This window comes from Orycteropus afer, unplaced genomic scaffold (assembly GCF_000298275.1).
Source record: "Orycteropus afer afer isolate SDZICR_OR568_19922 unplaced genomic scaffold, OryAfe1.0 scaffold00218, whole genome shotgun sequence".
Taxonomy (NCBI): Eukaryota; Metazoa; Chordata; class Mammalia; order Tubulidentata; family Orycteropodidae; genus Orycteropus; species Orycteropus afer.
In genome coordinates this window covers 2,849,279-2,863,619 of record NW_006921805.1, presented here as the reverse complement: position 1 = coordinate 2,863,619, position 14,341 = coordinate 2,849,279, and the positions used below count along the sequence as shown (strand labels likewise).

The 14,341-nt window shown below is 46.5% G+C and overlaps 1 protein-coding gene across 1 annotated transcript in view; it reads right to left on the bottom strand.

Moving 5' to 3' along the window:
• Positions 1-2,392, bottom strand: part of TRIM71 (tripartite motif containing 71) — an 87,730-nt gene extending 85,338 nt beyond the window's left edge. The window contains exon 1 of the mRNA XM_007948643.2: positions 1,523-2,392. Within this exon, the coding sequence (XP_007946834.1) occupies positions 1,523-2,392 (870 nt within the window). The remainder of the gene's footprint in view (positions 1-1,522) is intronic.
• Between the last annotated feature and the right edge of the window lie 11,949 nt (positions 2,393-14,341).

Genomic DNA, 14,341 nt, shown 5'->3' with positions numbered 1-14,341 from the left:
CTCCCCTAGAGTTCGAATGAGCAGAAGATGCTAGCCCAATACCAACTCGCAAGTGAAGAGAGTGTCACGTAATACGCGGGAAATAAGCAAGAAAAGGTTTATTCGAAAGCCAAACGACCTAACTCAAGCCCCCAATATTGTCTACTGTGCAGCCCTCAAACCCTGCTCACCACCGATTCGAGACGCGTGCAGCTGATCTAGCTTTTTCCCAAGGAAGTCGAGCCCCTGGATGAGCCGGATGGGGACACCTTCCAACCAGGGAAACCGGTTCCCCTACGGGATCTAAGCCGAGACAAGCGGGTGCGGCCTGAGGGGCTCCCAGCCCGAAGAGGGCAATGGGCAAGGTCCCCGAGGCCTTTTCCATGTAAGGGTACATCGTGGTGCCGAGGCCGACCAGCGATTCCACGGAAGAGTTCAGGGGTCAGAAGACACTTTTTATAGCGTGGGCAACTGAGACCACTACCGAAGCAGAGGAAAGCAGAACAGGTTAAGGAGGATCCATACCCGGGTTTAAAGGTCCTGTTAAAGATTTATGTGTCCTGAGTCTCTGTTAAGGCTGATTAAAAATTTGCTAGTAACTAGCAGTGATGGTTGCAGATCACAGTGTACGTAATTAATGTCATTAAGCCGTACTTGGGAAAATGTTATAATTTTACCACAATAAATAAAAAAACCACGTAAGTCCTCTTCCAACACAAGAAAGCAACGACTCCCTTACTGTAAAAGAAAAATAAAAAAATACAGCTCCGTCATTAAAAAAACCCTCTGAGAAGCCCCTTACAAGTAAGTATGCACGTGGATTCAAGTTCTCCACGGGCACACGCACTGCATAACCATCCGTCCCTTCCCTTACTTATAAACAATCATAAATGAGAACATAAAAAGAAATGAACGCCCTCTCCGCACTTAACAAGGCCTCTGGCGGGCAATCACAGAGGCCACATCTACACAGATGCACAACTCCTACCTCGTGTCCTACCTAACACAATACTCTACACGCTTTGTAAAACAAAATGACCAAGTCCGGAAAGACTCCCAAGGTTCGGGAACAGTGGGGGAAGAGGGGTGTCCCCATACTCACACACACACACACACACTTCCAAGATCATGACTAACTTAAGAGACGATTACCACGTTTTAAAAAAAAGTTTATATGGAAGACCGCGTCCCCAAGCTTCAGAACCCTTTCAGGAGCCTCTAGCGGGCATAAACTGAGCAGCCAGGTCTAGACAGACAGACAGACACACACACACACACACACACACACACACCACCTACTTCCCAGGTCAAGATTCATGATCTACTTAGAAACAACGAAGACCAAGTTTAACCCCCCAAAAAAATTTAATCAAATTAAAAAACCCAGAAAGAGGAGTTCCCTTCCCTTGCTTCGGGACTCTTTAGAAGATTGTCCCTAAGCCAGCACTAAGATGCCTAGTGTACACACACACACACACACACACACACACACGCCCCTACCCCGCATTGGCGCACTTCCTCCGAGGCGGCTCCACGCACTCACCTCGTCGTCGTGGTGCTGGCAGAAGCCGAGGCGCTCGGGAAACACCGAGAGGATGGAGAAGGGCGAGCTAGGGAAGGGCGGCCCGAGCCCGAGCTGCTGCGCCGCTGCCGCAGCTGCCGCGGCGGCGGGACCTGGCGGGCCGCGCTCGATGTAGTGGTCCTTGGTGAGGCGCACGCGCTGATGCGCGCGGACGCAGTTGTCGCACAGGTGCTCCTGGCAGTCGAGGCAGCGCGACGAGGCTGCGTTCCCCTCATCACAAGAGCTACAGCCGTGAGGCCGGCGTAGCAGCAGCGCCGATGGCGAAGCAGCCGATCCACCAGGCGCAGAGCGGGACGGTGCGGGCGGCTGCGGCGGCTGCGGGAGTGCCGGCGCAGAAGCGGATGCGCGCGGATGCGCGTGGTGCGGATGGTGTCGGTGGTTGCTGTGGCCGCCCGCTCCAGCCGGCGGGGCTGAGCGCCCGTTGTTCTTGGGCGGCGGCTCGTCCGCGGTGGCCACCACGGCGTCAAGAAGATTACTGAGTAGAAAAGCAGACGAGGGCAGCGCGTCCATACCTGCCGCCTCGGCCAGCACTACTTTCTGGTCGCAAACAGGACAGCGCAGCTTGAGTGACTCTCCCGGCGCGCCACCGCCCGCCGCTGGCAGCCGGTGCGCCTCGAGGCACGGGCGGCAGAAAGCGTGTAAGCAGGGCAGGACATGCAGGCGGCGCGCGGCGGCCCCAGGGCCCCCGCCACCGCTGCAATTGCCCGACGACGTAGATGTCTGCGAGGACGAGGACGACGCGGACGAGCTAGAGGAGAGCGGCGCCGGCGAGCCGCACATCTCCTTGCACAGCAAGCAGATCTGGAAGTCGGTCTCGGGGAACGAAGCCATTTGCAACCCGGCCCGGAGGAGGGAGGAGACCAGAGAGGAAGAGGAGGAGGAGAAGAACGGACCAAACGGGTGGGGGGTAGCCGCCGACTCACTCAGAAAAATGCATCGATTAGGCCTGCAATCGCGAGCCGGCACCAGAGCGGCCCGAACCGCTCGGCCTCGCCGAGTCCGGCCCGCGCACGACCACCCCCGACGCTGAGGGCATTAAATGCCACTACCCAGAGGCGACACAGATTCCTCCCGGAGGACTTGGGGCCCGCGTGCCTTCCGAAGCGATAGAGCCAAACAAGTCCCGACACGCAGGGGGCGAGCGGGGGCGGGGAGGTCAGAGGACTCCCTGGAACAGCTGGGGCTTCGCTTCGAGCTCCCTGAGAGGAGTCCCCAAAATGAGAGTCTGCTGTGCAATCCCTGTACAGGCGGGAGAAGCAGAATTTGGTTTGACGAGTTATTTGGTGTGATGTTTTTGTTTTCCTTTAAAGGGATTTAGTCTTTTCTTGAGAGGGGAAGGAGCCCCAAACTAGGAAAGGCGTGAGCGGAACGTCGCCAATCTGGTGTCCCCCAGCGCGGCGCCGGCCGCCCCGCCGCATGACTCGGCGGCTAGGGGCTCCTGGGTGGCCCAGGGTAAGGCGCTCGGGGCTTGCGCACCGCCAGGCGCGGCCTCCCCTGAAGGGCGGGAGGCTGGCCGGGCCGCAGCTGAAGCTCGTGGGGACCCGGCCGTGGCCGCACGCTTGCACTACGCACGCGCGCCCCACGCGCCTCGAGTCTCCCGCGCGCCCGCCCAGCTCGGCCTCCGCGGTTAACACGCACGCGCGCCCCACGCGGCCGGGGCTCAGGCGCCCCCGCCTCACCCCGCCCGGGCGCCTCCCGCGCGTTCCTTCTCCTCCCGCTTAGCAGTGCCGTTGCGCGGGGTTGCAGGTCCCCGCGGGCCGCCTTGAATTATTCATCGGCAGGAAGATATTAGATGTACCCGCTACCCGCTCCGCGCGGGCCGTCGTGCAATGCTATCCGAGCTCCGCGCGCAGAGCGCGCCCCTCCTCCTTAAGTCCGTCCTCTCTGAAACCTTGGCAGCGAAGAGGGATCACATTTCCTTTGTCATCGGGCCATTTCGCCCTCGCCTTGGTCCCCCCTCCGATCCCGATCCGCGGGGACGGAGCCTCCTCCCGAGCGCGCTGGAATCAGTGGAATCGTCAACGGCCCCGCGCGCCGAGCTCGGGAACCGCGTGGCCGACGCTGACCGCCAGCGCCCGCGTCATCTTCCTTCTGAAACGAGTTGCGGAACAGGACTCGGGTGGCCCCGACCGTGCTGTGCCTATGCGGCTTTGCTCAAGCAGTAACTCGGCCTCCTGGGGCTTTCAAAACACCCCCAATTCGGCCGCGCGCGCGCGCGCGCACCCCCTCTTTCTCTGCTTTACCGCCTCTTCCTCCTTCACCTCCTCCTCCACCTCTTCTCCGTACTCCGGTTATTGGGACTGATCGGAATTCGGAATCCTTTTAATCTCCAAAGGAGCAAACTCACTTCCGCCGGAGTGCAGGGAGGGGGCTCGAGGGAGGGGAGGCGGGGGGGAGGGGGCTCCAGGCAAACAGGAAACATTAGCCCTCTCAGCACGGCTGGCTTTTGTGTGCTCCCTCCCTCCTCCTTCCAACCTCCTCCCTTCCCCTGGCCGCTAGGGAGATGACCGCCCCCGGGCTTCAGTGTGACGACCTTTGAAACCTTTCGAGCGAGGAATGGTGACTCTTCCGTTTATTTAAAAAAGAAAAGATTTCATTCTGTATCCTGGTTCAAAAGAGACTGATATCCCCTTGCCAGTGAGATCTGGGTTTTCGCTTTTTTTTTTTTTAATGTTTTCTTAAGGACTATGGATATCTGTGATCAACACAAAAGATATCACGTAGTTGTGTGCAGAATTAAGTAAATCTAAATTCTGGATCGGCGGAGGGATCAGTTTCGGCTTTTTAATGAGGAGGAGGGCAGCTGTTAAGGGCGCGGGTACCGAGATGACGGCCCCTCGGCCATCTGGGTGGTGCTAGAAGCTGTTTGGCTCTTCTGGGAGAGAAACTTACAAGGCTCTGGAAAGATACTGCCTTGGAAGGGCAGAGGGCCACTTACCAGGATAGTGGTATATGGTTTGGAGGCAAACAGGCAGAACAATTTTCCCCGTCTTAAGATGGTCATGCTGTTAGTGACATCGTGGGTCCTGTTTAAACTCACGTAGCCACTGCTACTTTGAACAACCTAAATTAATGTCAAAAACATCATGTTGGGAGAAAAAAGCCGGACACAAAGAGTTCATGCTGTGTGATTCCAGGTACAAGAAAGTCTAGAACAAGCAAAAGTAAGCTATGCAGATAGAAAAAAGTACCTTTAAAGGCACGAAGGAAACTTTGGGGGTGATGGAACACATACAGATGTGTGTATTTGTCAAAACTTAAAATCTGCTAGTTGAGACCTGTGCAAAATATCACTGTGTGTAAATTGTACTTCAATTAAACAACTAAGTGTCCAACCCGAGCACCCAAGCCTGGGTCATAAAGATGGATGAAAGAGAGAAATCAACATACACAATGTCGACATCCCTGTCTGATTTTGCTCACCGGAATTCAATGGGTTTTCCAGGGGAAGATCAACATAGAAACAGCCCTTAAATCAATCCAGCTGGACAAATGTGTTGAAGGCCTATGAAGCTCCTGAACAACCTCCAAGCCAGGGACAAAGGGCGAGAGGGGGGTGGCTAAATGTGGGAAGCACTTCCTTAAAAATCCCTGGCAATCCTGTGTTGGAAGATTTTCTACTCATGGTGACCCAGTGTGGCAGAGTAGAACTGCCCTATAGGGTTTTCTAGGCTATAATCTTTATGGAAGCAGATCACTGAGCCTTTCTCCCGCACAGCTGGTAGGTGGGTACGAACAGCCAATAGCTGGGCGCTTACCTTTGTGCATCCAGGGCTCCCTGGCAATCTCTTCCCAAAAAAAACAAAGGTAGCAAGGCCTAAGTCCTCTGCTGCCCTCAGAAGCTCTCTCCTCAGCACCTGGAGCAGAACACAGCAAATGTGTGAGGGATGAAATTATTGCTCAAATAAAACCAAAACAGAGCTCTATCTTTGCCAAATGAATGAGAAATAGAGAAAACTCTTTATACTTTAAAAATTAGACGCTTTTGGGGCCACCATCTATTGCCAACACAAGTGTGTTTCTTCCATAATATTGAGTTCTGCATGTAAACGCACACTCACACGTCAATTTCTACTACACTGGCCTTGTGCAGACGTGTTCTATATATTTTTTGGTTTTTTTTTTTTCTCTTTCTTTTTTCATTCTTCCCCTGCCCCCCCTTTAAACAAAAACAAGAGGAAAACAGATGGGGAAAGAGAATTGCCAGAAGGAAGATGGCCCCAGAGGGTCAGAACAGGGATGGGCCAGACCTGCTGTCTCCTTCTTGGCTTGACCCCACCCACCAGCATCTAAAAAGATTTAAAAAAAAAAAAATCACAGGAGAAGAAAAAGCTTCAACAATCCTCCTGGTCCTGAGACTGAAGTATCTTGAAAGTGTAGCAGAGGTGAAAAGTCAGCCAAGCTATAATGGTAGGAGTAGAAAGGCAGAAATTCAGAAAGAAGATTCAAACCTGAGCTAATGGGTGGGTTTTCCTGGGACAGTTTGCTCAGAATAAATAAACCAAAAAAGAAAAAGGGGAGGATGGGAAGGTTTTGATATCTCTTTAAAAAGTAGCTGCCCATTCTTTTCTTGAAAGTCTTTTCTTGACACTGGCAGGAAGCAGGACTGCAGTGCAAATGGTAAAATTAGCACATTCCTAATTTCTCTTAAGACTTAATTAGCCATTAGTAGGAAAGAAGGAAATGTTTAAATCTGCTTTAACCCCAATTATATAAAAATACAGTTATGATTTTTTAATATGTGGTATAGTTACAGATAATTAATAAATTAGGGTTAGATTCTAATAAATCTCTAGGTTATCCATGAGATGGGGGTGAAACTGCATATCCAGCTGAAAGGCCAAAGACATGACTTCTTTGTTATAAACTACATTGTATTAAATTTTTCATTGCTATCCTAGGTAATAAACACCCTTTTGTAGCAAGGGAGGAGCATACTGACTGTTTTTCCTCCACTACTTTAACATTAGAAAGTGAGTATATATGCCTTCCCAAATCCTGAAAACAAATCACCTTATATTTTAATAAGTGATCATTTATTAAAAAAAAAAAATCAGCTTTGAAATTATATATTATATAGGCAATAAATTTGCATTCTTTCTCGAATGTGCATTTAACTATATTTGGTTTTCAAACAAGGCTTCAAAACAGTTCATTCCAGTTGGACCCCTTGCTGGGAATGTGCATTTCCACTCCAGATATACTGAATCAGAAGATTGCCCCCCCCCCAGGTGATTCTATTCAACTGTAGATTATGATTCATTATATCTGGGGTGGAAATACACTCACTTTCTCAGCAGGGGTGGTACTGGAAAGAACCGGTTTGAAGCACTCTTTTCAAAGAGGACACTAGGCCCCTGTCACTCTCTCAGACCTTGGGTTGGAAATTGGACCACATTTTCATCAGAGCACCTTTGCATCTGCAATTTTAATCTGATCCTTTAACTAAATATTCAATGTACCTGTTTCTTTTGATGCCAGAATTGAACCTTTCACCATCATCCTCAGGGTGTATTCATAGAACTTTTAAATACAAAAATCACCAGAGTAATTTTTAAAACATTAAACACTACATCATAATACTATTTTGAACCATTGGAAAGTGAAGGGGGTGGGTACCAGCCTGACAGCCACTGAATCATCACTCACATCCTGCCAGCTGAGGGTGAAGTTCTACACACTGGGCCACCTCTGGACTCTGGCATTGGAATCATTAAAAGAAGTGTGTTGGCTGCTTTCAACAAACCAGACTTCAGAGTAGCAACAAATCAATTTAATACAATTTAATTAATTAATTAAGTAATGTATAAATTACAGTTAATGCAATTAAATACAATCGTATTTAATACAATTTAAATACAATTTAAGCTCTAGTTCCCTAGAACTTTATAGACTACAGTAGGAAAACTTGAATAGCACTCAGGAGCAAATGTTGTTATGTGCCATCAAGTCAGACCCGACTCATAGCGACCCCTCCTTGGGTTTCCGAGGCAGCATCACTGCGGAAGTAGATTGCCCCGACGTCCTTCTGAGGAGTGGCTGGTGGGTTTGAACCTCCAGCCTTCTGGTTAGCAGCCAAGTGCCTTAGGCACTATGCTACCAGAGCTCCCCAGGAGCAAATCGACATAAAAAATAAAAGTTAATAGCCAGCTTTGTATGAAGTAGTTTACAGCTGGGCTACATTACATCCCAGCTCCACCATTTGCTAACTTTGTGACTTTGAGCAAATTGCGTAATCTCTTAGTGCCTCAGATGTCTCATCTATACAATAAGAATGATAGAAGTACTGAACCCATCAGGGTTAAATTAAAAAAAAAAAAAAAAACTCACTACCTTTGAGTCGATTTGACTCATAGTGACCCCTCCTTGGGTTTCTGAGGTGTTATCTCTATGGAAATAGATTGCCCAATCTTCCTTCCAAGGAGTGGATGGTGGGTTTGAAACACCAGCCTTCTGGTTAGCAGTCAAATGCCTGAGGCATTATGCCACCAGAGCTCCCAGGGTTAAATTCTCAAAAAACTCACTGCTGTCAAATCAGATCCAACTCATAGAGACCTCTCCTTGGGTTTCTGAAGCGGTATCTCTATGGAAATAGATTGCCCAACCTTCCTTCCAAGGAGTGGTTGATGGGTTTGAACTGCCAGTCTTCTGGTTAGCAGTCAAATGCCTTAGACATTATGCCAAATTAGCTACTAAATAAAAATGTGCAGTGCTTTGGATAGTGCCAAGCATATGAAAGTGCTCAATATTAGCTTTTAGTTTTATTATTGTTATTCAGCAGATTTGCAAACTGTCTGCCCACACTTAAGATTTTTATTGCCAATTCACAACCCTTTCTGTGGAACTCAGCATCTCCCACTGGGCTCACAAGTTATCTCCTCCTTCCCCTCCATTATAGAAAGTTAGAGTCTCACCTCTGTCACTCTCCACCTCTGTCATTCTCTGTTCAAACTGCCACAGTGACTACCTGTGACTAACCTGGATTTGAGAGCAACCTGGATTTTCTAAAGTGAACCTCTATGGTTTTCTTAATGAGGGGGATGGAGGGAGTTGTTTTTAAAATGAATATGTTGTTGTTGTTATGTGCCATCAAGTCGGACTGGACTCTGAGCGACCCTTCCTTGGGTTTCCGAGGCGATATCACTACGGAAGTAGATTGCCCAACCTTGCTTCTGAGGAGTGGCTAGTGGGTTTGAACCACCAGCCTTCTGTTTAGCAGTCAAGTGCCTTAGACACTACACTACCAGAGCTCCCAAAATGAATATAGGAAAAAAAAAAAAAAAAAAAGATATATAAATCAATATATGTTGCTAAATCTGATTGAAAAAAAAAAAGATATATAAATCAATATATATTGCTAAATCTGATCAACTTTATTCCAAATACTCTCTGATTTTGTGGCTGAAAAACTATCCCATTTAAGTCATCCCTGTTTCGGCCTGTAATTCTGTCATTCCTCCTGCTCCAGTCTTCAAGGGCTCCCGTGGTCTGAAAAACTTAGACTACTAAATCTGACAGCCAAGGAACTCTCTGCTCTGTCCCAAGTCTCCCTTCCAAAATTACTTTCCACTGTTTCATACAACGACTACTCAACACCAGCATACACCCAATCTCAACTGCTTATTATGTCTTCTACCTGGCAATGCCAACTCAGCCCCTTCCCCCAAGCAGGGCTCTCATTGAGAGGTGGAGACTAGAGTCCCATCCCTAGAATCTGGGCAGGTCTTTGAGTACTTTGACCAATGAAGTATGGCAGAAGTAATACAATGCCAGTTCTGGGCCTCATCTTTTAAGAGAACTGGCAGCTTCCACTTTGGTCTTTTAGTGCCTGAAGCCACCATTTAAGAAATCTGACTTCCCCTTTGGAAAGACCACTTGAAGAAGTCCTGAGTCTATATGGAGAGGCAGAAGGTCCCATCTGAGTCCAGCTTCACCAGTTCCCACCAAGGTGCCAAGTATATATGAGTGAAGCCATTTTTGGAATCTTCAGAACATCTCATTCTGAATCCCATGAAGTGGATGCCTCACTGGGATGAGCTGAACTGAATTCCTGGTCTACAAAATCATGAGCTATAATAAAGTGGTTGTTGTCTTACGCCACTAAGTTTTGGACAGTTTGCTACACAGGGGAGCTCTGGTGGCGTAGTGCCAGAGGCATCTGACTGCTAAGCAGAAGGCTGGCAGTTTAAACTTACCAGCCACTAGTCGGAAGGAAGGTTGGGCAATCTATTTCCATAGTGATACCACCTCCAGAAACCCAAGGAGGGGTCCCTATGAGTCAGATCCAACTCCAAGGCAGTGAGTTTGTTTGTTTGTTTTGCTACACAGCAATAGATAATTAGGACACCCCTAAACTCCAGTTTACCCTATATCCTTTGCCAGATTAATGTTCTTTTTTCCTTGGGGGGGGGGGGAACATCTTTATTGAGGCATAACAAACAATAAATAAACTACACAGGTTTAAAGAATACAACTTGATAAACTTTGATATATAGATCCTCCCATAAAGCCATCACCACAATGAAGAGAATAAATGTATCCATTATCCAAAAAAATTCTCTCTGGCCATTTGCTAATCCTTCCATCCCACCCCTCCCTAGTCAACCACTGATCTGCTTTCTGTTATCACAGATAAGTTTGCAATATTCTAGAGTTTTATATAAATGGAAACATAAAATATGTACTCTTTTTGGTGAAAGAGGAGGTTTCTGGTTTCTTCACTCAACATAATTATTTTGAGATTGATCGATAATGTGTGGCCTCATAGTTTTGTCTTTTTTTATTGCTGAGTAGTATTCCATTCGGATGGATCCACTGTAATTTGTTTATCTATTCTGTTAATGGACATTTGGGCTGTTTTCAGGTTCAGGTTTCATGAAAACTGCCAGGAATGTTCACATTCAAGTCTTTGTATGGACATGTGTATCCTTTCCTCAGGAAAATATTTAGAGTAGAATGGCTGGATGGTATGGTGGGAGTATGTTAACTTTTCAAGAAGCTGACAAATGGTTTTCTGAAGTGGTTGACTATTTTACATTTCCACCAGCAGTGTTTGTCCATGTTCCCACCAAAACCTTGATCAGTTTTTTTTTTTTTTAAATTTTAGCCATTCTAGTAAGTGTATAAGGAGCTCAAGTGGCGCAGTTGGCAGTTCAAACCCACCAGCATCTCCACAGGAGGAAGATGAGGCAATCTACCTCTGTAAAGATTTGCAGCCTTGGAAACCCTATGGAGTCACTGAGTCAGAATCGACTCAATGGCAGTGGGTTTTTTTGTTTGTTTGGTTTTAATAAATGTGTTGTAGTAGTATCTCAATGAGGCTTTAATTTCCATTTCTCTAATAACTAGTGATGTCGTGATGTTGAGCTTTTTTCATGTGTTTATTGTTGTTGTTGTTGTTTGCCGTCGAGTCGGCCCCGACTCATAGCGACCCCTCCTTGGGTTTCCGAGGCAGTATCACTACGGAAGTAGGATTGCCCAACCTTCCTTCCGAGGAGTGGCTGGTGGGTTTGAACCGCCAGCCTTCTGGTGAGCAGTCAGATGCCTCTGGCACTACGCCACCAGAGCTCCCCTGTGTAGCAAACTGTCCATTTTTTTGTTTATTAGTCATACATATATGTTGTTTGGTGAAGTCTCTGTTCAAAATTTTTTTTTGCCTTTTTTTTAAATTGGGATGTTTGTTTCCTTATTATTGAGTTTTGAGAGTTCCTTATATATTTTAGTTACAAGTTCTTTATCAGATTATCAGATACGTGTTTTGTAAAGATTTTTCTCCCAGTCTTTAGCTTGTCTTTTCATTCTCTTTTGAATGAGGAGTTTCAAATTTTGATGAAGTCCAGTACATCAACTTGTTCTTTTATGGATTGTGCTTTTGGTGTTGTATCTAAAAACTTTTTCTAAGCCTTGTTTTCCTTTTCTATAAAATGAGGACAATAATAGAGCCTATCTCTTTGGATGATTTTGAGGATTAAATGAGCTGATGCTTTTAAAAGCATCTTGCTCAGAGTCTGGTACATAGTGAGAGCTTAGAAAACGGTAGCAATAATATCTCTCCTCTATATTGCATACCATTCAAAATGCCATTTGCTTCAATCTTCATCCATCCAAATCTCACCTTTCTTTAAAAACACACTCAAAGTCCCCTACTTTTTTCGGAACCCTGGGTCAGAAGTCATTTCCCCTCCTTGCCACCTCTGCACTTTAGCTGATATACTCTTCTGAAATTGAATGATTTCACCTATTGGAGTAGATAGCTGCAGTTATGCCCCCAATTTGTTCATTTCTCGTTGCCTCCATGACCTATCGTGGTATTCTCCCACATGGACTCTGGGCTGGGTCTTGTGATTGCTTTGACCAATGAGTCATAACCCATGACATAAGCGAAAATCTGAAAAGCACTGAAGCATTTGGAGCTTGTCCTGGTGCCATTCCTGGACCCTTATGACCCTTGGGCTAATCAGCTGAAGGATGGGAAACATGTGGCCATTACCTCTCTCATCCCACTGATAACAGGCCAACTGCTAGGCGTGTAAGTGAGGCCTGGTAGGACCGGCCAGTCACTAGCCGACCTGACAACTGACCAGAGAAGACAAGTGATTTTCACAGAGTAACACAATGAGGGAACAGAGTAACACAATGAGGGAATGAGGCAATAGGTGAGTTCACTCAGTGAATATTTTTTGAGCACCTACAATGTGCCAGGCTTTGGGAATGCAGCAGTGAACAAAACAGAATTCTTCTCTTGATTGAAAAGATAGACAATGCATAGCTAATGAAAGTGGAATGTGTTGGCTTCTAGTGACCAGTGCTATGAAGAAAAGCAAAGCTGAGTAAGGGGGCCAGAAAGTGATGAGAGTGGAAGGTTGCTGCTTTAGATAGAGAGCTCAAGGAAGGTCTCTCTGTGGAGGTGAAACCTGAGAAGAGACCAGAATGAGGTGCAGGAACTAGCCATGCAGATATTGAGGAGAGAGAGTAACAGACAGAGGGAAGCACCAATGAAAAGACCCTGAGATGGTAATATGACAGATTTGAGAAACATCTATGTGACCAATGAAAGTAGAGTGCAATCAGTGATCAAGGGGGAAACTGGTAGAAAATAAGCTCAGAAATGAAACAAGGGACCTAATCCTATAGGGCCTTCCAAATCAGGTTGAACTTTGGATTTTATTCTGTGTAATGAGAAGTGAATAGAGAGTTACGATCAAAAGTCATGTGATCTGATTTATGTTTTAGACGGATCACTCTGGGTTCAGTGCAGAGAGGAGATGATAGAAGTGTAAGAGTGGAATCACAGAGACAGAAGCTGATGATAGGTTGGAGCAGGATGGTGGCAGTAGAGGTGGTGAGGGGTGGTCAATCTAGATACTCCATTTTATGGGCCCAAAACCACTGCCATAAAATTGATTCCAACTCATGGTGATCTCCATTGAGTTTCCAAGTCTGTAAATCTTTATGGAAGAAGATTGCCACATCTTCCTCCCATGGAGTGGCTGGTGCTTTTGAATCACTGACTTTCTGGTTAGCAACTAAATGGCTTACCCACTATGCCACCAGAGTTCCTTTTATGGACCCAAAGAACTCATTAATAGTAACATACACTGTGGGGGTTTTAAAACATAGCTTGGAACTGGTGCATTCTGGTTCAATTCCCTGATGAGAATTTCCTTTCCATCCTAAATATACTGAATCAGAATTTACATTTTAACAAGACCCCCAGGCGATTCTCATAGATCCCCAGATTTTTTTTTTTTTTTTTTTGTAATTGTGATTTGGGTGAAGTTTACAGAGCAAATTCATTTTCTATATAGCATAGCACATTTTGTTTCATGACATTGACTGCAATCCCCACAATGTAACAGTTCTCTTCCCACTTCCTCCCTGTAGTTACCTCTTCCCTGTGTCTTTTTTTCCTGTGCATTCCTGCCTCCTGAGCTATCTCCCTATACAAATACTGCCCTTCTGTTCTCCTAAGGAGTGTATCTAACTCAAAAACCAAACTCACGGCTGTTGAGTCGATTCCAACTCATAGCAAGCCCTTTGGTTTTCTGAGGTGGTAAATCTTTATAGAAGTAGATTGCCCAGTCTTCCTTCCATGGAGTAGCTAGTGGGTTTGAACCACCAACCTTCTGGTTAGCAATCAAATGTCTTAGGCACTACACCACCAGAACTCCTTAAGGAATGTATCCACCTGGTGTAAATGTTCACCCCATATGCCTGTCTATTCTTTGTCTGGAAGTCTCAGGAATGAGTTCAGTTCCAGACCCGAAGGATAGCTAGGTGCCATAGTCTCAGGGGTTTTGCCCATCTCTATCTGACCAGTAAGCCTGGTCTTTTTGATATTTTGAGTATTGTTCCATATTTTTCTCCCACTCTATCCAGGATCTCCTGTACTGATCCCTTTCCAAGTAGTTGACAGTGGTAGCAGGGCACTGTCTAATTCTTCTTGTCTCATGGTCATATAGGCTGAGGTTTGCACAGTCCACTAGTTCCTTGGGCTAATTATTTTCATGAGTTTTTGGTCTTCTTCATTCTTCTTTGCTGTGGATGAGGAGTGATCCATTGTTGCATCTAGATGGCCGCTTGCAAGCTTTTAAGACACCAGTCTCTACTCACCAAAGCAGGATGTAGAACAATGTTTTTGTGTAGTATGCTATGCCACTTGAGCTTGATGTCCCATGTGACCATGGTCCTGAGACCACAGGTCCAACAACTCACTCCATTAGGGTGGTTGACTGAATAGAAGAAGTTATCATAATTTTGCCACCTGTTAGTTCTAGCTAT